Below are 24,846 nucleotides of genomic sequence, written 5' to 3'. Positions count from 1 at the left end.
TTCATTTGACAGAAGAAAAACCAAAACACATCTTGGAGGTAAAATAATTTACTCGAGCTTCAGTTACGACAATGAAGATGCCCGTCTTTGTTCTGCTACTTCACTCCTGCCAAGTACCCACCAAATCCTCTCCATTCTACCTTCATTATTTCTTGTGAACTCCTCTACACAACCACTGTGACCCCAATGGAAGTAGTGACTCCAGATGCAGGGACCTTCCCACCCTGCGTCCCTGCCTGTCTACTCACCTTGTGTACACTGAAACAGAAAACCTGAAAGCACATTCTGTGCACTTCATTTTCCTGCCTAAAACCTTCAACAAAGTCCTTGCTTCTCAGTCTGGCATTCTTACCAATCTGTATTCAACTGACCTTTCTCCACCTTCTTTTCCATTAGTCTCCAAACACCCAAAGTTTCAGCCAAAAGGAAACCCGTGCTTTTATCCAGACATTTTTTTTCTTTCCCATCGCTCCAACTCTGCTTGAGAATTGGCCACGTATGCACGATCGAACTCCTAGCATGATGGTACAGGCTCTGATCCATGCTACCTCCACCAAGAAACCTCTGCTTCCTTTCCTGGGAACAGCTAGAGTATACCTGCAGCTGTGCACAGAAAAAGAAAGCACACAATACAGACAGGGCAACCTGCTGCTTCTTTTTCCTAGGAGGTGTTTACTGAGACACTGTGATAAGTCATGGAATGCAGAGTTACTAACAAAGTGCATTTTCTTTGAAAGCTCATGGTTTAGTCAGAGACAAAACTAAATAAAAAACATAAAAGCTAGTAAGTTCCACAAAAAGTGATCAGCTCAGGAGTCTACTTGAGCCCAGATGAAAGATTCATAAGTTGGGCTTTGACTAGAAAAGTCAGGAAGGCTTTCCAGCAGAGATGCAACTGGTCTAAGTGGGAAAAGATGATCCGGGCATCAATCTACATGTTTGACTTCCCTCCCTCCCTCCCTCCTTTTCTCCCTTCCTTTCTTGGTATTCGGATATGAATTCAGGGATGCTGTACCTCTGAGCCACATTCCCAGCCCTTTCTTATTTTTTGACAAGGTCTTAATAAGTTGCTGACACTGGCCATGAACTTCCAGTTCTGCTGCCTCAGTCTTCTGGTCACTGGGAATACAGGCATTTACCACTGAGTCTAGTTTTCAGTATTTCTTTAGGAATTCAAATTGATTGATAAAATTATACAGTGAAACTTTTTGATATGGATGAGGAACATAAATTTTAACTATATATTTGCAGTAAGGAGTAGAACTTACCCTCAATCGCTGCCACAGGCATATATAATCTGGGAGTTTGAGACAATGGGAAATGGGAGGAAACAAGACAAAGAGTAATGGGCAGTGGTGAGGACAGGGGCGGGGACTTCTGGCTATCAGGGTGTGAACAGCTCAGTGAAGTCTTTCCTCAAAACAAAATGATAAGGAAAAAAACCGGTCAAAGTTGTTAATACAACCATTTCAGAATTCTAAAAATCTATCAAATGCAGACAATAAATAGACAAAATTCCTGAAAAACTCCTGGAGTGCCAAGAACAGAGGTATACACTTGTAATCCCAATGACTCAGGAGGCTGAAGCAGGAGGATTGCAAGTTTGAGGGCAGACTTGGCAACTTAGAAAGATCCTTAGCAACTTGGTGAGACCCTGTCTTCAAAAATAAATAGTTAAGGTTCAGGGCAAGACCAACAGAAGCCTGCAAACTTAACAGGGGCCATATAAAGCAGTAGCCTTTGCTGCAGAGACAGTGGGGAAGGGGGAGAAGAAGGCAAAAACCCCACAGCTTTGTCACCTATAAGTGGCAAATGCAGTAAGAACCTAAAGGAAGAACACAGTTCTTTTAGCTTGGTGTGGTAGTTTGACTGGAGGCAAAGATTGGCTGGGCGGAAATCTGAAAGAGATGCTGGACAAAAGAACCCTAGAAGGGCTAAATACGCTTTTCTCACATGCCTGTGTTGATGTGAACCTACACAAATGAGGAAGAAAGCCCAGGGTAGACCATGAACACACATCCTGACCCACAAGTCATTGAAGGTAGATGCATACAAGCTCCAGGTGCTTGAACTCAACCTCTGCTCTAATCACTGGTGACTACTAATCTATGGCGACACAGGAGGGACTCCCAACCAGGCTAAAACATAGCAGTGGAAGTGGAAATGGAAGGAGAAAAGAAGAAAATCACTAAGCAGAAACTTTCGTGCCCTTACATTGTACTAGAGTCAGACTTCATTGAAAGTGTGCGAATTGCCTAAAACACACATATGCTCTCTCCAAAAAGTAAGCGGTACTCCGGAGTCACGACAACACAAATCTGCGTTAAAAAATTACAAGACATGCAAAAACCAGGACGGTTCAAGGAAACGAGCAGTAACCAGAAACAGACTCAGAATCAGATGTTGGGTTTAGCAAATGATGTCCAAGTAATTAAACACAAATACAGTCAAAGAGTTATAGGAAAATACAGTAACAAATAAGAAATCTTAATAAAGAAATACAAATTTAAATGGAAATTCTAGAGCTAAGAAGTAAAATAACTGAAATAAACTCACTAGGTGAGCTCAATAGTAAATTTGAGATGGCAGAACACAGAACAAGTGAACAGAAAATAGGATCAACATAAATTATTCAATTTAAAGAACAAACACAAAAAAGATTGAAGAAAAATAGAACTTTTTTCAGATTCTCTTTAGGTTCAGATTAAATTTTAAAAAGAAAAAAAAATCTCTGAGAAATTAGCAACTGTCCTACTATATGGGTAATGGTAGGCTTCAGAAGAAAGAAGAAAAAGAACAAATATTTGAAGAAATAATGGTGAAAACACTTCACATTTAAAAAAAATTAAAAAAAAAACTTTAGTTGTAGATGGATACAATATCTTTTTATTTATGTGGTGCTAAGGATCGAACCCAGCACCCCACACATGTGAGGCAAGCACTCTACTACTGAGCCACAACCACAGCCCAACACTCCTCATTTGATGATAAAACAACTTACGTAGATCCAAAAATCTCAAAAGACTCAAGTCTGATAAAAACAAAGAACCAGGCATGGTGGTGTACACCTGTAATCCCAGGTACCTCAGGAGGATGAAACAAGAGGATCTCAAGGCCAGTCCCAGCATCCTAATGAGATCCCCAGCAATTTAGTGAATCCTTGTTTCAAAATAAAAAAGTTAAAAGGGCTGAAACTTTAGCTTGGTGGTAAAGCAGCCCAGGGTTCAAGGCCCAGTACCACACAATCAATCAATATACAACATCCATCACAGTGAAACTGCTCAAAGTCAAAGACAAAAAGAAAATCCTGATATCAGCAAAAGAAAACAACTCATCACATATGGGGAACAACAATGAGATTAATATCTTTCTTCTTATCAGAATTAAATGACTTTCATGGGGGGTGGGAGGTGAGGGGTGACCTATTTAAAGTACTGGGGGTGGGGTTTGGAGAAGAAATTGTCAACCAAGAATTCTATAGCTAACAAAACTAATCTTTAAAAATGCGCGCACACACACACACACACACACACACACACACACACACTCTCTCTCTCTCTCTCTCTCCCAGATAAACACAAGCAGAGTTTGTTTCAAGCAGACCTACCTATAGAAAATATTGAAGTAAATCCTAAGGCTGAAAGAAAATGACATCAAAAAATAATTTGGATCTATAGGAAGATCACTGGAAATGATAATAAGATTTGATATCCAAAATGTATAAGAATGCTAAAATTTAACATTAAGAAAATAAATTACCCAATTAAAAAATAGGCTAAAGATCTAAACAGATGTCTCATCAAAGATACATAAAGGACAAAAAAAAAAGCATATGAAAGGATGTTCCACATCATATCATCAAGAAAATGCAAATTAAAACAACAACGAAATGCCAGTACTATTTCAATGGTCAAAATCCAGAACACTGATAATACCAAATGTTGATGAGTACGAGGAGGAAAGGTACTCTCACCACTGGTGGAAATGCAAAGTGGCACAGTCACCTTGGAAGATAGTTTGGCAGTTTCTTAAGAAACTAAACATACCCTTACAATACCATCCAGCACACCACTGTGCTCCTTGGTGTTCACCCAAAGGAGTAGAAATCTTAAATCCAGAAAAACCCTGCACACTAATGTTTATTGCCGCTTGATTCATAATTGCCAAAATCTGGAAGCAACAAAGATGTCTTCAACAGATAAATGGATAAATAAACTGTGGAACAACTATATAAAGGAATATTATTTGGTGCTAAAAAGAAGTGAACTAAGTCATGAAAACACATGAAAAAAAACTTAAATGCCTATTACTAAGTGAAATAAGCCAATTTGAAAAAGCTATATTTTGTGTGACTCCAACTATATGACATCCTGGAAAAGATAAAACTATGTAGACAGTAAAAAGAGCAAGGGAGATAGGGGAGGGAAGAATAAAGAAAAGGATTACAGGATTTTTAGGGCAGTGAAACTACTCTTCATGATACTGTAATGGCAGATAAATGTCCTTATACATTTATCAAAACCCACAGAATGTATGCCACAGAGAGTGAACCCTAATGTAAACTATGAACTTGGAGTGATAATGATGTATCAATATAGCTTTATCAGTTTAAAAAATGTACTTCTCTGGTCTGGGATGTTGATACTAGGGGAAATAATAATATAAGGGACCAGAAAGTATATGGACTATGTCTATACCTTATTCCTAACTTTGATAGTTTTTAAAAAACACATAAGATTGCTAAAAGTAGTAATTATATTTTATTGCTGCATTTCTACTATATATAGTATCTTATATATCTGATATATATAAATTTTAGTATATATATATGTACGTGTGTGTGTGTGTGTGTGTGTGTGTGTGTGTGTATGTAAAGGAGTATGGGGAATGAAAAATTGCTTTATTTTATTAGAATAACACATCACAAACATACACACATATACACACATCAACAGATTTTGTGATAAATCAAAGATGTATTTCCTTGACCAAGCACTAAGAAAATATGAGGACAATAATACAAACAAAAATAACTAATTAAAAAGATACAATAGCTGAGCATGGTGACACACACCTGAAATCCTAGTGGCTCAGGAAGCTGAGGCAGGAGGACCACAAGTTCAAAGCCAGCCTCAGCAACTTAGTAAGGCCCCAAGCAACTTAGTGAGACCCTGTCTCTAAGTAAAACATAGAAAGGGCTGGGGATGTAGCTCAGTGGTTAAGCACCCCTGGGCTCAATCCCCAGTACAAAAGAAAAAAGAAAAACAATAAAAACTAATGAAGCGGGGCTGGGGTTGTGGCCCAGAGGCAGAGCACTCACCTAGCACGTGGGAGGCCCTGGGTTTGATCCTCAGCACCACATAAAAATAAATAAACAAAATAAAGGTATTGTGTACAACAAAAAAAATAAACATTTTTAAAAAAAAAAAAACTAATGGAGGGACTGGGGTTGTAGTTCAGTGGTAGAGCATTTGCCTTGCATGTGTGAGGCCCTGGGTTTAATCCCCAGCACTACACATGTACCTATGCTCGAGCATGCGTGCACACGTGCACGCACACACACACACACACACAAAATTATTTAACAGAAATTGGTAATGCAGGAAGAGAAATAAAGACATGAGACATAATAAAATGGCAGACATAAATCTACCCAAATTAATAATTATATCAAAATATAGTAGACCAAATGCTATAACAATAAGATGGAAATTTTAAGAATAGATAAAGAAGAAAGATCAAGGTCTAGCTGTACACAACAAAAAAAAACCCCCACATACTCAGACTAGATAAATAAGATCCAGTTGTATATACACACACAAACTTTTTCTTTTATAACTTTATTTTGTTTACTTTTTTATGAGGTACTGAGGATTGGAACAAGTGCTTTACATGTGCTAGACAAGCACTCTGTCCCTGAGCCACAACCCCAGTACAACACACACATTTTAAAACGAGAAACAAACTTCAGATTCAAAGAGGTTGGAACAAAACAATGGAAAAAGATGTCATGAAACAGCAACCATACAAGTGATTAAGTGGCTATATTAATACTAAACAAAATTAAGAAATATCAATAGAGACAAAGAGGGACTCTTCATATTGAAAAAAGGGTCAATTGATTAGGAATGTTATGTAGGATAGACTACTAAACCATAAATCAAGTCTCTATAACTTAAACATCTGAAAGTATACCAAGTTATGTTTTCACTATAAATGAATTATAAATGAAAAAAAGAAATTTGAGAAATCATGAAAACACAATATATCACCTTTTCTGGGATCCAGCTAAAGGAAATTAGTTTGGCAGTTGCTTAAGAACTTTTTTAAAAAATGTTTTTATTTTTTATTGTTGTAGATAGACAGAACACCTTTATTTTTATTTGTTTATTTTTATGTGGTGCTGAGGATAGAACCTAGTGCCTCATGCATGCTAGGCAGGTGCTCTACTGAGCTTCAACTCTAGCCCCATTTATAACTTTAGACATAGAAGAAAACCTAAAACCAATTATTATGGTTTCCAACACAAAAAGCCAGGAAAATAAGATCCAATCATATCCAAAACAAGCAGAAGGAAGCAAAGAGTAAAGATCAGAGTAGAAAGCAACAAAATATAAAACAGAATGACAACAAAATAAAAACCAATGAAACCAAAAGCTTTTTTCTGGGATGATCTGCCAAATTAATAAAATTTAGCTAGATTGAACAAGAAACAAAGATAAAATTATCAAAATCAAGAATGAAAGGTAGGATATTACTATAGACCCTATAGAAATTAAAAGGATTATAGGACATTATGATGAGTAACTTTATAGTTAAATAAAAACACAAGTTACCAAAACTGTCAAGAAATAGAGAACAGAAAGAGAAAAAAAGGAAACAGAACTGTATTATGGTTTGGATCTGAAGTGTCCTCTAGTAAGCTCATACAATAGTGCAACAATGTTTAGAGGTGAAATGATTAGATTATGGGAGCTATAACCTTGTTGGTGGATTCATCCATTTGATGGATTAATCATTTGAAAGGTCTACTGTGCTATTTGGTAACTGTGGGTAGGTTGGGTGAGGCTGTAGGTTGGGTTACTGCAGGTGTACCTTTGGGGATTAATCTTGTCCCTACCCCCACCCCCTTCCAGCAACAGCTGTCCTGAGCTGTGTTGCTTTCCTCCACTATACCCTTCCTCCTTGATGTTCTGCCTCTCCTCAGGCCCAAAGCAACAGAGTCAACTAACCAGGAATGAAACCATGAGCCAAAATAAACTTTTCCTCCTCCCAGTTGTTCTTGTTGGTTAGTTTGCTGACAAACAGCTAACACAGAGTGGTAGCTAGCATAGAAATATAGTTACTAATTAAAATACTTCGAAGAAGACTCAGATATATATTTTATTCCTTCTTTTTCATTTCTTTGAAATTGCTATTCTGGTAGTCTGTGAATTCATGATCACTTCAAAATTATTTAGAAATGCAGCTGACACAGAGAGTCAAATACTCATGATTCTAGAACCAATACTATGGAAAGCCCCATTTGTTACCTGTCATGCCTGAACTCTTCACCCAGGTTGTTTATTACAGTCCATTATTTACAAAGTATAAAATTAAGAGATTTTACATAACTAATCAACATTAAAAGGACAGCATGATTTTAAGGAAAGAAGGATTTCTTGGAGGTCCAATGCCTAATAGAAGAGAATAAAAAGTATTTGTAGGTTAAGTCTAGCCTTATGCAATTACAAGGCTAAATATTCATTTGGAAGTAAATCTTATCATGTGGCTTCGAGTCTGACTAAAGCCCTCCTGTTAATCTGATACTGAAAGGGAAAAATGAAATCTAAAAACTAGAGACCTCTCTTGATACAGAGTACAGAATATTTTTATCCTTGGAATAAAATCCCACAGACAATACAATTTCCTAAACTTTGATATGTATGTGATGCATATCTATGATTAATTTTTGATATATCTTTTTTACTTCGGCTAATAAGCATAAGGGGTGAGATCAAAGAGGTGGGCTAGGGACCAAACAACTGAGTCCAGCCTAGTTGTACTAGAAAACTATTAGAATTAAGTAGGAAAACAGCACAATTTGGATTAAAAAACAAAAACTATTTCGGCTGCTATGCAGAGGATGGATGAGTTGGGAAGCAGTTAACATGGGAAATAAGTGATGAGGTTTGGTCTGAAGAAGTGACCACAATGACATATCCCTCACCTGACTTTCTAGATTTCCAGACAGCTTGCTGAGGCAGGTACTATTATCTTCATTTCCTAATATTTGACACTCATACTTTCATTTATCTTCCTAAGCCAAGGCAGAGGGAGATGAAGTAACTGGCCTAAAGTGTTACTGCTTAGGAGGGGCCATGCTGAGATCACCCAACCATCTGGCAGAAGAGCTGAGCTCTCCCTCCTGCAGTGGTAAGATGAAGAGAAAAGGCTGAAGTAGTAAAATGTTCTGGAGTTGCAGCTGTCAAGCTTTATTAATGGATTAGAAGTAGAGATAAAGGAAATAAAAGAACGACTCCTAGGTTTTGCTTGAGCAACTAAGTGAATCTGGTAGTATAACTGTACAGAGAGAGCATATGAAATAGGAAAAAGGGTTCAGTGCCCAAACTTGGAACACTGCAATATTAAAAGCTGAACAGAGGAGAAGGAACAAGCAGAACTTACAGTGCTTACAATGAAAAGCAGAGAGCACAAAACCCCAAGGACTGAGCATTTCAAGGAGGAAGGAGACAACCAATGTGAAGAATACTGCAGAGCAACAGGGGAAGTGAGAATAGAGGTGGGTCATGGGTCTTTGCCCAATGGAAAGTACTGGAAAAGTTGAAAAGAGACGAATACCCCCTAAATTTACTTTCACCACTGCATTTCCTCTGCTGAACTGTTAATCTCATCTGAAAGCTCCTGGCACTGAGTTTTATTTCAAACTCCCTATCTTCTAATCACAATTCTTGGAGTAGAAATGAAATTACATACATGCTATGCAACAGAGTATCAATGCTAAGTTAGTTCCAAGGGTTTTCTGGTCTTATAATAAAGGTGAAGTCAGTTGCACTAACATGCACCCTTTTACCCTCCACCTCCAAATTCACATACCGTGAGAGATCCATTTTGTGTGCTGGGTGAGTTGCTACTCTGCTCTCCGTGGGCTTGCGTATTTCCATAGAGTGTCAGGTTATGCTCACTGGTCTGGCCGGCATAGTCCTGAGTGTGTGGCACTCCATATTCTGTGGGAATTCCATTCTGTGGAGGTGGTGGGAACGGGATGGTAGTAAAAGGCTGGACCATTGCGTCAGGAGTTGTTGTTGGCTCCTGGTTACCCTGGAACAAGCAATGAAGGGAGAAAAGGTGGAGAAAGAGTGACTTATTAAATCCTTGTTATAGATAATTGCTTTAAAGGTGAGTATAAAGAGTTCTCTGAATATTCTCTCACTGCACAGATAAATGGAACACTTACTGCCCCAGAATTAGGGAAAATATTGTTATACATATACATATAAATAGATGCGCATACATGCCCCAATTTAGGCCAATTTGTGGATGCTAGACAAGCCAAGACCATATTAAAATTAACTAGATAACAAGAGGTCAAAAAGCTTCCCTTTAAATCAAGTTTTGAAAAAAATAACAAGAAATTTCTCACATAAGAGATGACTAGTTTGTCTAGCATGCACAGGCCCTGGGTTCAATTCCAGTACCCTCCCATCCCTCAAACTGCAAAGTTAGTTTGGGCCATTAGTATGTTTTTAAAGATATTCTCTAATTCTTCAGCAATTCTTAAGAAGCCAAAGGAGTACAAATCAATTTCCTTAAAATTGCAATTCACAGCACTGGCAGAACAACATTGTAAAGTCTTAAAATGAGATAACAACAGATTTTTAGAGCACTGAATTCCAAAGAAAATATTTTTTTAAAAAAATTCACCTTTAGATATCAAGGCAGAGACTCTTGGATACTAGGCTAATAATAATAAAAATAATAAAAATACTTTAATTCAAAATTTTAGAAACAGACAAACTTTCCAGGCCAAAAAGAACATGGAAATGTTCTTCCTAATTACTGTTGGCATTATAAGGTGAGCCACAGGGTGCCCTCCTGTGGCATCCATTTCCAGATGTTAATACTTGGGATCCAGAATGATATCTGAAATATCAGTAAAGAAGATGCAGATGCTTGCCTACCATGTGCAAGGCAAACCCCAACACTGAGGGGGTGGGGTGAGGTGGGATGGGGTGGGGTAGGGTGACAGTAACTATAGGAAACTGTTAGAGGCCATTCTGGCTCCAGGGTCTTTCTCACTTCTGTTCCATCTCCAAATTCATATACAAAACAGGGGAATATGTGTTACTTACTTTTCAAAGCCTTCACTATTCTACCTTCTCATCAACCTTCCATTTAGCAGATAAAAATAAAGGTTATTATTTTACTGAGGACACACAAATCTACAAAGTCTTGGGCAATTATCTTTCTGGAAATAGCTAGCAGAGGTGGCCAAAGGCTTTAAAATATTCGAACTTAGATAAAGTTTTCCCATGTTTTAGACATTAAAACATTAACGATCAAGGAAAATCTGGTTTACATCACTTGGTTTCCTCCCCACTGTGAGCATCATGTCTTTCAATCAAGGAAGTAATCATTCCCCTCTCTCCCTGGTTCCAGTCATCCTTCTTTCCCCTCAGATGGACAGGTGATTCACTAACCACTGAGAGCTGCAGAAACCTACACTTTCTGCATTTTCTGAACCTCAAGGCATTCACCATTAATTTGATGCCATTAAACTCACATTATCTCAAAATGAATCCAAAGCTACACTACTACAATAATTATTCTGCACAAAATAAAACATAAACCTATAAATGTGGTTATAAATGATGAAATATATGATCATGGATTGAAAGACTTGATGTTCTGAAGATGACAATGTATAGTAATCCCCCCAAAAAACAATCAAAAGTTACTATTAACATTTATATGGAAACTCAATTGATCTAGAATAGCCAGAACAATTTTGAAAAAGAACAAAAACTTCAGGACTTAACACTACCTGATTCCAACCAAGACTTACTTTAAAGCTACAGTATCAAATCAGTATAACACTGGTTTAAGGATGAACAAGTAGATAAACAAAACAAAAGAATCCAGAAACAGACATGGGCATATATTGTCAATGAGAGGTGAATCTAATGGGAAAAGGAAAATCTAACAAAGGAATAACTGAATACTTGATGAAAAAAATAAGCCCTAACCTACCCCAAATATACAATGATAAACTTGAAAGAAATAATAGATCTAAATATAAAAACTAAAACTATAAAACTTCTAGAAACACACAGGAAAATCTTCACATCTCTGGAATAGCTTAGGACATAAAAAGCAAGAACCATTAAAAATTGATAAACTGAACAAACCAAAATTAAACAACTGCTATTTGAAAGATATCAATAAGATAATAAAAAGACAAGATAGACACTGGGAGACAATATTCATAATACCTATATCCAATAAAGGACATATACCCAGGATTTATAAAGCACTGTTATGTCATAATAAAGCATTTTTTAAAAAATAGGCTAAAGACTTTTGGCAGCTATTTTCCACAAAAAGATCTACAAATGGGCAGAAAAATACATGAATGGGTGAGGCTCAACATTAGCCATCAGAGACATGAAACACAAACCAAAAAGAGATACCATTCCACTACTGCTAGAGTGGCTAAATTAAAAGACTGAAAACATCCAACGTGGACAAGGATGTAGTAAGGAACTTTCACACACTGCTGTGGACATGTAAAATATATATCCACTTTACAGAAATGTTCTGCTGTCTTATGATGTCAAAACATTCCCTTGGGCATGGTGGCACATACTTGTAATCCTCCCTAACTTGGGAGACTGAGGCAAGAGGATGGCAAGTTTAAGGCCAGTCTCAGCAACTTACTGAGATGTTATCCCAAAACAAAAAGCAAAAATAGCTCGTGATGTAGCTCTGAGTTCAATCCCCAGTACCACAAAGAGGAAGGAGGGGGAAAAAAAGAAAAAAAAAAAAACAAAAACAAAAAAACCCCATTTTTTGTATTTACCTAAAAGAAATGAAAGCATGTCTTCAAAAACATCTGTACAGGAATGTTCTTGGAAACCTCATTTATAATAGCTCTCATTGAAAACAACTGTACTTCAACAAGAGAATGGGTAAAGAAAGTGTGGGCTATTCACAAAATGGAATGCTTCTTGAAAGTTGGATAAATCTTAACACTGAGTTAAATGAAGAAGCCGGACATAAAAAATTACTTACTATATAATTCTACTCATAAAGTCTAAGCATAGGAAGATCTAATCTACAGGGCAGATACGAGAATCTACTGGCCTCTGTTTGGTGGGGGGGAGCACTGGTTGAAATCTGATATACTGGAACATTCTACAGTGATGAAAATGTATTATGAGTGGGGATTATACAGAATTGTTAAAACTCATTAAACTAAATATCTGATAAATATCATTGTATCTTATTTATACCAGAAAAGAAAAATAACACAATAAAAAGCCACCAATAAACATAAACTATGAAATACTGTCACTTATTAACAAAAGACTACTGCACCCATCACTATTATTTTATTTTATAAATAATAATACAATTGAAATGGAAATAAAATCATAAAGAGACCAGGAATCCTTATAAACATGACATGTATTTCAAAACATCAAAAGAATTAACTACATACAAAGTAGTAGATTAAGTAATACAAAATTCTTAAGATTTATTATATAATTATTTAAAAATAGCAATAAACATTCAAAATAGTGACAAAATTTGTAACATTCAATATATAAAATAAAACAAGAATAATAAATAATAGTTACATTTTTTGAAGGAACTCTTAATGTAAAAATGTTAAATCAGTCCCAAAATAAAATGCACACTTAATATCTTTCCCGGCCAGAAACAAATGATGTACAGGGAAGAAAGTGGACTAAATATTTTTCTTTCCTTTTTTTCCCTCCTTGTAGTTGTAGATGGACAGTATGCCTTTATTTTATCTGTTTTTGTTTTTGTTTTTTTGTATGTAGTGCTAAGGATTGAAACTAGTGCCTCACCCATGCTAGGCAAGTGCTTAGCTCCAACCCACATTTTTCTAATTTCTAATTTGTAGAGGGGAAACTACCAGGAACGTTTGAAAGTAGAAAAAAAATTAAAACTTGTTTTAAAACTTTTCATAAAACTACTGTAAATTAAACAGGATACACAAAGTGATCAAGGGAATACTGACAATCCTCAACAGATTCAAGTTTATATATAAAAGTAATAGAAGAACATTACTGTTATTTGCAAAAATTGAACACCTATCAGCAAAAAAATAAAATATTAGCCCCCCCAGCTCATCTGCCATGCCAGAAAAAATTCCTGAAGAATAAAGCCTAATATAAAAGTGGAAAATATGGGAATACTTGGAAGTACAAATAGGATGTGGGAAATTTTTAAAACAGTAAACCTAAAACCTGGATTGGGGGGGTGGGGAATGACAGCTTTGGTTACATTGGTTAGGGAAAAAAGAAAAGAGGGAGGGGGGAAGAGAAGCAGGGCGAGAAGCGGATTTTAAAGTCAAATGAAAAAATCAACTGGGATAAAATATTAGCAAAGGGAAGACAGACAATGGATTATTACCACTGATGGAAGAATGAGTTATTCAAGTTGACCAGACAAGGCACACACACATGCACACAAGCACACACATCCTGCAACAGAAAAAGAGGCAAAGGATATATAACTTAACAATTCACAGAAGATGAAATACAAATGGTAATATAATAAAAATGTTCAACTTCAGTAAGTCATGGAAATATATATGAACATCAAAATAAGACCAATATTTTTAGTCATCAGCAAAAATTTTTTAAATAGTTTTCTTGAGGTATAACTGTCATGTAATAAACTGTATCTACTTATCTGTAGTACACAATTTTGCAAGTTAATATATATACACATGTATTCTCATGATCATCACCAAGCAAGATAGTGTTTTTTTTTAATGTTTATTTATTTTTGGTTGTAGTTTATGACACAATACCTTCATTCTATTTATTTTTATGTGGTGCTGAGGATCGAACCCAGGGCCTTGCATGTGCTAGGCGAGTGCTCTACCGCTGAGCCACAACCCCAGCTCCAAGATAGTAAATGTCTATTCAAAACTCCAAAGCTTTCTCACACCCTAATAAGCATGTACTACTTTTTTAATAAGACATACAAAATATAGTTTTAGTATCAAAGAGAATAACAAAAAGTATAATCAATAACAAAAGTCAATATGCTGTGGCAGTGAATTGCTAATCTCAAGAAAATGGCTGTAACATTCCTGGAGACAAAGATTCCTGCCTTCTATAAACAGTCCCACAGCCTCAGCTGGTATCCAGTGTTTACGAGTCATTTCTACTTGGTACTAAGGATTGCTTTACATAAAAATCTTCCTTTCAGTTCTAGAAATTATGCTGTAAAAACATTAACATTTTTATCCATAAAATTTTTCAGGGAAAAAGTCTCTTTTTATCTCCCATCACTATATAAGTTCTTTTCATTACCTCTAGGTCAAGATACCTTACATGATTTCTCCTTAGCTATTCTTGGATTGCTAAGGGGGAAATAAGATGATTCTTTCCCTTCTCCTCCAAATCATCTGGCACTCTGTCTGTATCTATCCAGCCATATGGTACTGCTATTACTTCAGTGGCCTTCACAGGATTCACTGGCCCAAAGCCAGATATGAAAAAGAATTCAAATTCAGTAGACAGGCAACTGAATGGTAGGGGACCACAGAGGGTGCTGGGAGCCACACATGCAGACCCCAGGCATCAAGATCACCTTGGGGTAAGGAGTCCACTAAGTAACTGGTAAAGGCACAATTTTCAGGACAGGATTAACATAGCCAAGGGGACGTGCTCCAGGCTCCATTCTCCAACCTAGGTCTGTTGGGAAGGAGACTGCACACAAGTACATGATATGAATTCTCCCACAGGGGCAGTTTTTACGGAGCTGGCTCAGTACGTCAGTTAGCAGTGCGAGATGGGGAGAAAGGTAAAAACATTTTATGACCCATGTGTAACCTCCTGCTTTTCACAGAAATGCAAGCCAACTGAGACCCCTTGTTCCTAAAAGGGCAATGCAAATCTCCACCAGGAAGTCAAGGACACTACTTACAGAAATGTTTTTTAAAATTTTGGTTTAAAATGTAACAATAATTATGTATATAAACTAAGAAATAGGTGTGATTTCACATTTTACCTCATTTATTCTGCAGTGTGTGAATATTCCCAATACACACACACACACACACACACACACACACACGTTAAAACAATTTCAAATTTCCATTAGATTTCTATGCCATATTCTGAAGTTCTAAGTTTAGAAGAGAAGTACAATAGCTCTCAGACAAACTATGTGATAACAGTCCATGTGATTATTTCCAGGCATGAATTTAACTCTATGTTTATATGAATTTTTTTTTAATACTAAAGGCCAATCAGCTTAAGTACATCTTGCTTGAGAAAATACATCATTAACTTTCTCCACTGTGTCCACAAGGGTGGACAATAACTCTTTCTCCTAACTTAGAAGTCTACACACTTTTCTCCTACCTTCAGTTAGAACAATTCCTTCTGCTCTTGTATTTGCATATAGCATTTAGCTTGCACCATGAATGTGTACAAGACATTTAAATTCAAAGCCTAATACTCAACACATCCAAATGTGTATTTTACCACCATATCAGAGTGAAGATTCATTATGATGGATGGGGACTGTCCTGTACAATGTAGAACCCTCATGATGCCTAATAATAGTTAGTGTTAAATAAACAAAAAATGTTTATTTAACACTTTTATAAACAAAAATGTTTATTTAACACTTAACTAGTATTAGGCATCATGAGGATTTATTTATGAAATAAAGGAAGATAGAAAGTCATGTGTACAAACTGCTTTGCTTGACTACAGTAAAGAACATAACAAGGAATACTATATAATAAAGCAAATGTTATCTCATAATGAAAAGAATCAACATTTAAGTGTTTGTGCTTTTTGTACATGATTTCCTTTCATCTTACAAACAGGATTTAAGAGTGTTGACCTGTTGTAAGTGAAAACCAGATGTAATTGTTAATTTAAGTTTTTTAAGAAAGATAACCCTTTTCCTTTAAATCACAGCAACAGAGGCAATCCATACCATAGATGGTCTCCTGGTGTACGATCTGAAATTTACTCAGTGTGTCCATTCTGAAATAAAATGTACATTGAGCACAATTAATTTGAAAATTCAAAATCTGAAATGCTCTGAAATCTGAAACTTTTGGACTGTGGACATAATGCTCAAAGTTTTAGACTCTGGAGCATTTCTGATTTCAGATTTTTCAATCAGGGATGCACATCTGGCAAAGTCTGTAAATACTTTAAAAATCCCAAAAAACTAAAATATCAAAAATATTCTGTATTTTTTAAAGTCTAAAAATAGCCAACTGTTAACTAATGCGCTGTTTGTATACTGGTCTTTTTTCCCCCCTTCAAAACTTGAATAACCTAGAGGGAGAGCTGTATCATAAGAGTGTTTTCCTTTTCTCACCTCAGTCTTAAAACACAGAGCTGACAGTGTTAGTGTCTATAATCTGGAAAATATCTCTGAAAAAGTACCTGATTTAAAAGTAATGCATTTTCTTTTTTAGAATAAATACAGATTATATCTAGAGACAAGATGTTAAACAACTTGTGGGTACATTTGAAATTTATAGGAACAATCTATATATAAATTCTCCATGTTTGGTTGGGTTGTGGCTCTGCAGTAGAGTGCTCATCTCCTACATGCGAGACCCTGGGTTCTATCCTCAGCAACACATAAAAATAACTAAGTGAGATAAAGATATTGTGTCCAACTACAACTAAAAAATATATATTTTTAAGTCTCCATGTAAGCTCCAATTTCTAGATTCAGGTGGAACTCTAAGAATTCATTTTTTACTTGATTGCTTGGACCTTAGTAGATGGCTGACAAAAACAGATGATTATATAATAAAAACAATTGTAGCCATAGAAAAACCTATCACCACTGAAATATTAAATTTAAGTGAAGTGTTTCCTAATTCCAAGTAAAGAGTTCAGGGACAATACACTCCTGCTTCAGTATTACCGACAGATTACTGACCCCCGCAGTACAAACCCACTTCCTCTGCTCACAACTCATCTTTTCCTCATTCCTTCAGAGCAGAGATACTAGTATTTTGTTGTATTTATCAACTACTTAGGGGAAAATGTTAAAATGCAAATGTCAAGATCCTTTCCTCTACAGTTTAGCATTCAGGGAGCTGGAGTGGGGCCCTGATGTTCTTTGGTACAGGCGGTTTGGGTAACATGCCTGAGAACACTGCTTTAGAGGTTTTGACTGGCAGGCAAGAAAAGGGTTCCAGTGGCAGCATGCCTCCACCAGAGGCCCTGATCACTTCCACTGCAAGGAGAGGCACAAATCAGGGAGGGGAAATGCTGTAAGAGGAAGGTGCGATAGGCACTTTTACAGAGAACAGAATAAACACTTTCCTTTTTCTTTCTCTCTCTCTTTTTTTTTTTTTTTTTTTTTTGCAAAAGCACAAATCTACTGAAATGCAGGCTTAACAAAGAATCCTTTCAGAGTGGGTCTAACTAAAGCACCTGGGCCCAAAGTGTGTGTTGCTGCCCTGGGGAGATGGAGTGCAGGAAGGGGTTAGTGTAATCTTGAGCTCTTATAAACAGGCAATAAATAACATAAAAATTAAACAGGCAATACGACATACTTTATACGACATACTTTACTTTCATGCTCAGAATAAAAATAAATGACTAAAACTGGTCAAAGGCTAGTACAGGCTTGTCAGACAAGAATACTGCAAACCTGTCGTCAAATCACTTGTCTTCAAAACAACACACACACACACACACACACACACACACACACACACACTCACTCTCTCTCTCTCTCTCTCTCTCTCTCTCTCTTTCTTTTTTGAATTACTCAGAGAGAGAAGTCAAACCAATCTTCCCCCTGAAGCTGAGTTCTGCCATCTCTCACAGCAATGAATATTTAAACAGGAAAATAAATATTTCAGAACAAAGTCATTCAAACCAACAGCCTATTAGGTTAAAAGTTACAAACCCTATAATAGTCTTAATGTCTCCAACCTCTTAAAAGCTCTTCCATTTCTCCTTAAAGCAGTACTTAGAACCTCAAACATCCATGAATCACATCTTCCACCAAACAAGAGGCTGCCGGAGCTGCTCTGTCTAGCTTCCTGCTTCCTCGGAAGCAGAAGGCCTTTATGCATAGGGAATGGTTACATGTCTATCCTCGTCAGTTCATTAGTGATTTATGCCATCCATGGGTGATTTTTTTTTTCCTCAAACTTTCACTACAATTTAAATTAATTTACTCTGTTTTGTCTTCATGGATAATTAATTTTACATATTCCATATGTTAAATTGAAATATTCTTAAAAACAGTCAAAACTCAGGTTAAGAATAAAACAATCTACAGTGTCTTCAGAATTGTAAAATATTTAATTATGCTTGATGGATTTTATGTGGGATATTCTATTATAGTGCACTTCTTTAAAATGGGAAATTCATTATATGTATATGAGATATACATATTGTAACAGACAAGAACTTTTCCTATTCCCTTCCTAGGGACTACAATTATTATTACATGATGACATGAATATTCTGTAATTGCTTCCTAAGACAAGTCCCTTAGCCAATCAGGGACTGAATCACAGGCTTCTTATCTAAGTTTCCTCATCAAGGAAGGGATGATCTTTAGAGAATGCTTATGAAACTGAATACCTGCTTCTGAAGAGTAAGTCTATTTAAAAAAACAAAAAACAGAACTCTTCTCTCAATAGCTGTATCAACTCTGCAGGAAGTTACAATATAAATGAAAACTCAAAATGAATTATTAGAGTTCTATTAAAATACATAGAATAACTGAAAGGTTACACATAACAGTCCATGTTATGTGCTGTGAGAAAGAAAAAGAAAAATGTCTCTGCGCTCAGCAATACTCACCAGGCTATTTTTTTTTTTAAATCTTTTAATATTTCTCCTTTCTTAGCCTCAAACTAATTTTCCAAGCAGCTGCCAGAATGACCTTTCTAAAATAAACCTCAAATCTAACTAATATTGTTAATTAATCTTCTTTCTAAAACCCTACTGCCTCCATTCCAAACAACTTTGTATGGGAGTCACAACTTGGTACATTTTTCCTAGTCAGCTTCAATTCTTTCTCATTCGATTCTTCAACATTCAGTGAGCACAGTCTAGTTAGACATTCTGTTTTTTGCTGGGCAACAACACTGATTAGTAAGACAAAGTCCCTATCCTTATGGAGTTTACTTTCTAGCAGGGAGAGAAAAATAATCAACAGACAAGCAAAACAATAAAGAGAAGGTGTGTTATGAGGGAAAATACAGTAAGAAAGAGAACAGTGGACATTGGGCCTAGGGGGCTAGGAAATTTCTATTTTCTACAGGGTGGTCAGGGAAGGTGACATTTGAGCAGATCCCTTGAGGAATTAGGGCAGCAAGCCATGTGTGTATCTGGATCGAAGAGTAACCCAGACAAAGGGAACATAAGTGCAAAGGCCCAGAGATCAAGACACCCTCACCCTAATTAGATTTTATCCTTTTTCTAAATGTATGCTAAGAGATCTTTGATAATTATTTCTAGGGTGTGTCTGGTAATTCATTTCTTCTTTTAAAGTTTTATTTTTATCAAGTTTGTACATGCACATGGCTGCAAATGAAACAGGCAAAGAAGAGCTTATGATGAAAAGCAGCCATGCACTAGCCTTCCCTTGTCAGTCCTCTGGGAAGTGACCCTCTGTTAATATCGGCTTAAGAGCAGAAGACCGAGGGACCCTGGCTGCACTCGGGTTAGTGACCCACCTGGCTTCCAGATCTAGGCAACACACCATTCAGCCCAGATCTGCACAGACCAGCACACTTCCGAGGCCATTTAAGGGTTAGTTGGACACAAACTTACTAACAGGAGGAGGTGGAGATGGGAGGAAACCAGCCCTAAACACCTGCTCCAGGTGGGGGCTGGCCAGAGAAGCCCTGCTTCTCCCTGAAGACTTCCTCAGAAACCAAGCAATGAGCAAGCCTGTCATTAAGCTTGGGCCAGCCTTTCTGCTTTGCTTCACTCTCTTTCTCCTCCTGCTTTCCCGAAATCTTACCCTCCCATAAGCTGTTAGGAGATAAGATTTTGTCTCAGACTCAACCTTCTAGAGACCAGGCAGGGGCTAAGGAAATGACTGTGTCTTGTCTCCTCCACTTTCCATCCCGGTGTCTTAAAACTCTACATCTTAAGAGATTTTTCCAACTGCTCTTTCTTGAAGCCATCATGTCCTGTATTCTCTACCTGTTCCCTTTCATTCCTTACCAAGTGTGGGCTTTATGGATATATGAGTTATCAGTTGGGTTTCCTTCAAGTTCCTGGCTTATTTGTGTTTGTGAGTTTGTTTCTGCTACTCTCTTTCTTGCTCAAAGTTCCTCTTGGACTTCTAATGATTCTCATGTTCCAATGACGCAGGCAGAACGACGAGGTTAGCTGGTATGGGTTTCTGCTAGTCTGTTTTCTGATGAGGTCTCTTCCCTGGAATTAAAATTCGACGGGGAAGAGCATGGCGCTGGCAGGCTTCCTCACAGTGTTGCCTCCCTCTATCCTCAAATATGAGGTGCCAATATTTAATTCCAAAAGAATAAAATCTCCCCAAACATTCTGATAACTTCTTTGGAGACAAGCAATCATGGTGTTTGGTTTTCCTTTTTTCGTGATGAAGAAAGTGGGCCGCACAGCAGCCGCTGGGAAGGGGCTGAGAAGGCCAGGGCAATCCAGGCAGCAGAGCTAACCCCACAGGAAACAGTATCCCTGTCTTCTTCCTTTTCTTTTGCTCACAGAGCCTCCTCCTGAGGGCTCCTCCTGGGTACGCTGGCTCCCACACCCCAGCAGCCTCCAAGAATTAACCACCAGTCTTCAGTTCCTCCTCCATGTCACCCATCAGTTGGGCTCCATTTGCTTTACCTTTTCCAGAAACTTGTTTAACTCTCTTGCTTGTTAGCAATATCATTCTTTGTCCTTTTCTATTAGCTATTACTAATTGGTTTTTGTACTACTACACTGTTATTTCAGTGGAATCTTAAAAGAGACAGAAGGCAAATGAAAGCATTTATTATCTTGACCCAAAAGTCATAATTTATTTTATGCTGAAGAAGTTCTCAAGCATAAGTAAACTCTAGGATTCCAGGTTTCTTTATAAATTTGAGAAAGGTTAGTGATCTATGAGGCTTACAAAACAGCCCTTTCACAAGAGACTTGTTAAAAGCAAATTAGAGAAGTTTCAAAGGAAAATGAAAAGTGTATACTATAATTTTTGAAACAGTTCTGTACTAATGCTAGCAAATTAAACACATTTAGATTACAAGAAGCAAGGCAACTCAGAGAAGTGCCAGAGCTATGTGCTAAACATGACTCTAAATACTGACAAAACGTAAAAGATTTACAGGGTCTAACCACTTTCAGAAAACAAAATAATAGTAAAAGTATAAGTATTTACCAGTCAGAATGCCTAAATCTCCACCTCCTTCCTCCTTCATGAACGCAACAGTGACCAAGATCAGCATGCAGCACACAGGGAGGAAAATGATCCCTGTTACCCCATTTATCTCTAACGAATGGATCAATAAGGTATGCAGTGGACTCTGATCCTTCAGCCTGGAATGGCAATGCAATACAAACGAGCTATCACATTGTTCAATCCTTCAATACAATAAGGCAAACCTAAAGAAATCTGAGTCCCATGTTAGAAGAAACCATCAAAGAGCTATGGTGAACAGGCTGTTTTATCAACAGGAGAGCCTCCTCAGAGTAAGGGAGGAGGTTCAGCTTTAAGACTGAGCTGCAGAGATCTGAAACTGGCCGTTTATACTTGGATGGCTACTTAGTAAAGAAATCAATGTCATTTCATAGTTCCTGTGAAAGTCGAGTCCATGATCAAAACAACAACTTCAAGCATACAAAACAACAAACTAATGAAGGGCATATCTATTTCTTTACCCCTCTTAAATTTTCCCCACTTAAAACTTTATTATCATCATTATCAAATCAACTAGACTATGCCCATTTCATTCAAGTACAACTCTTCAGGGCTGAGGTTGTTAGGCAGTGGTAGAGCACTTGCCTAACACGTGTGAGGCAGTGGGTTTGAGCCTCAGCACCACATATATGAATAAAATACAGGTGTTGTGTCCATGTACAACTAAAAATATTTTTTAAAAAAAGGAAAGAAAGAAAGAAAAGAAGAATTCTTCAGCAAAAAATGGCAGCTCACAATGCTTAAGTTTAACTTTTTACTCACTTTAAGATTTTCCCTTTCAGGAATAAGGAGAACAGGATCTGCTATGTTAGCTTCTACAGATTAAATATATTTAAGGTCTGAACTTCCAAAAGGATGTTTTGATAATAGAAGGGACAAGAGGTGGATTATGGAAACATGAGCTCTAGCTCCAGTTCTGCTACTGCCTTGCTGTATGACTTCAAAATCACTTCTCTGGACCTATATCCTGAATTGTAAAATACAGTTCACTTTAGTTCTAAGAATTTATGATTCTGTGACAAAGAGTCCTTACTCAAGGGCTAGAATGTAGGAAGAATTAAGAGGAGAAGGAAGAAAACCAAAGAAAGAAGGAAGATGGAGGAAGAAGAAACATTAGGTATATTCATATAAAACCAAATATTTTCTTCTGCAACAGAGAGTCAAAGAAATGTCACTAAATAGATTATATGTTCCTCTTCCCCAGAGAGCTAAGAGCTATTCTAGAGAGCCAATACAGTCGCCTTCTGTATCCACAAGTTCCACACTCATGGATTCAACCAACTATGGATCAAAAATCTTCAGGGGAGGAAAACACACACACACACACACACACACACACACACACACACACACATACACGACTGTTGTCTGTATTAAGCTTTTATTGCTTCTCATTATTCTCTAAACAATAACAACTATAACAGAATACTTAGTTCTAGTAGTTTAGTGATGATGGAAGTATAGTAGAGGATGTGCCCAGGTTACAGGCAAACACTACATCATCTTAATAAAGGGCTGGAGCATCTGTGGACTTTGGTACAGGGGAGCAGGGCTGGAACCCATTACCATGTAAATCAAAGGGTGGCTGTAGACTTTGGATTTCTCTCTTCCTTGCACAAATACTTTCCATAGGAAATACTATGCCATCAACCTGTAAAGGCTCTGTGCTAAGTTAAAATTTCAGAAAACTAAAGTTATGTATCAAATAGTCAAATTGATTGATTCTCTACTTCTGGAGGAACCCAAGGCTCCCAGAAAATTAGTAGATATTTGTCAAAGTTTTGGCCAAAGATGGGCTAAAGTGGGGGGAGGTAGTTTATGTAAAGTTAAGTAAATCAAAGCCTATATTCTTTATATTATACTTGATGTAATAACTACCATCAAAAGGTAGAGAGGGCAGAAAGAGCATAAGTTGGGAAAAATTAACATGTCTTACAATATCGACTCTGCCATCTATTATTTGTGTGTCCTTGGACAAGTCACTTAATGTCTCAAGTTTTTCATCTGTAAAATGTAAATAGGGATCACTACCTAATGGGGGTACCTCTAAGAATGAACTGATGAGGTCAAGTATACAAAGGTCTTTGCTCCTGGCTTCAAAAAAAGTGGAGGAGGCATGGCAGCTGGAGTTGTGGCTTGGTGGTGGTATGCTTGCCTGGCACTTGTGAGGCACTGGGTTCGATCCCCAGCACCACACAAAAACAAAACAAAATAAAATAAAGTCATTGTGCCCATCTACAACTATATATAAGGGAGACAGAGAAGGTAGTAGAAATAAAAACCACCATTACTATTGTGAAGGAAGAAGGAAACAGGGGAAGAATACAGTCCAACATGTAAGTGGGAATAGCTGAGTTGAAATCCTCAAGTTCCATGTTCTTGCTCCATAAACACAGACATTAATACAAACATTAGAGAAGGGAATCTTGTTCTTCCTACTAAAGACTTATGTTGCCTGGTTCCTCAGGAAGGAAAACTTCAAAGCTTATGCTTAGATGAACTTTTGGTCATGGCTGCTGTGCTAGCAAAGACAGATAACCATCCTAACTGAAGCTCTGAGAAGTGCCCCCATTCTTCAGCTCCACAGTGCCTTCTCACAGAAACTTCTAGATAACCTAATGACCATGGAAGCATCCATGACTTAAAGAATCTCAATATTTCTTACTAAGGTTTTCTAAGATTCCATAAAAGTTTGAAGGAGTGAACATCATTTTCATAGTCCAAAGTGCCCCTTTCTTCTACCCTGTTTGAGTGAATAAGTGGTACTCCCATTTTTTCTCTCGATTGTGCTAGAATTACAAGTACAGATAATACATAAGAAAAAAAGGATCTTTCTACTTACTTTTCTGCCCCAGACTAGAAATCACAGTAACTACAAAAACACAGAAACCTATGTTCCTGTGTTTTTGAACATGTATTTCTGTTAATAAATGGTTTTTAGCTTTGATCATATTAGTTCTAGACTCTGAAACTAAATTCCCACTAAATACTAAAAAAACTTGATTCTAGATTCAGAAATGAATTACATAACACACACACTCAAATAACACCCACACAAATAACATACACACACATAGGGTCTTTCCTCTTACCCTTTGCACCTCTGCCAACTTTCCCCAATTCTTTCCTCAGATGATCATCCAATAGCATTTGACTGGCATCATCTTCATATATTTATTGTATTTC

General features: G+C 37.0%; 1 protein-coding gene across 26 annotated transcripts in view; it reads right to left on the bottom strand.

Annotated features, from left to right (window-relative positions):
* Positions 1–24,846, bottom strand: part of Rbfox2 (RNA binding fox-1 homolog 2) — a 279,806-nt gene that overhangs the window by 58,324 nt on the left and 196,636 nt on the right. For all 26 annotated transcript variants that reach the window (XM_077798399.1, XM_026410192.2, XM_026410191.2 and 23 more), the window contains one exon: positions 9,097–9,321. In XM_077798399.1, the coding sequence (XP_077654525.1) occupies positions 9,097–9,321 (225 nt within the window). The remainder of the gene's footprint in view (positions 1–9,096; positions 9,322–24,846) is intronic.

Source organism: Urocitellus parryii, chromosome 5, assembly GCF_045843805.1.
Source record: "Urocitellus parryii isolate mUroPar1 chromosome 5, mUroPar1.hap1, whole genome shotgun sequence".
Classification (NCBI taxonomy): Eukaryota; Metazoa; Chordata; class Mammalia; order Rodentia; family Sciuridae; genus Urocitellus; species Urocitellus parryii.
The sequence above is the reverse complement of the archived record's forward strand: the minus strand, read 5'-3'. Positions and strand labels throughout refer to the sequence as shown.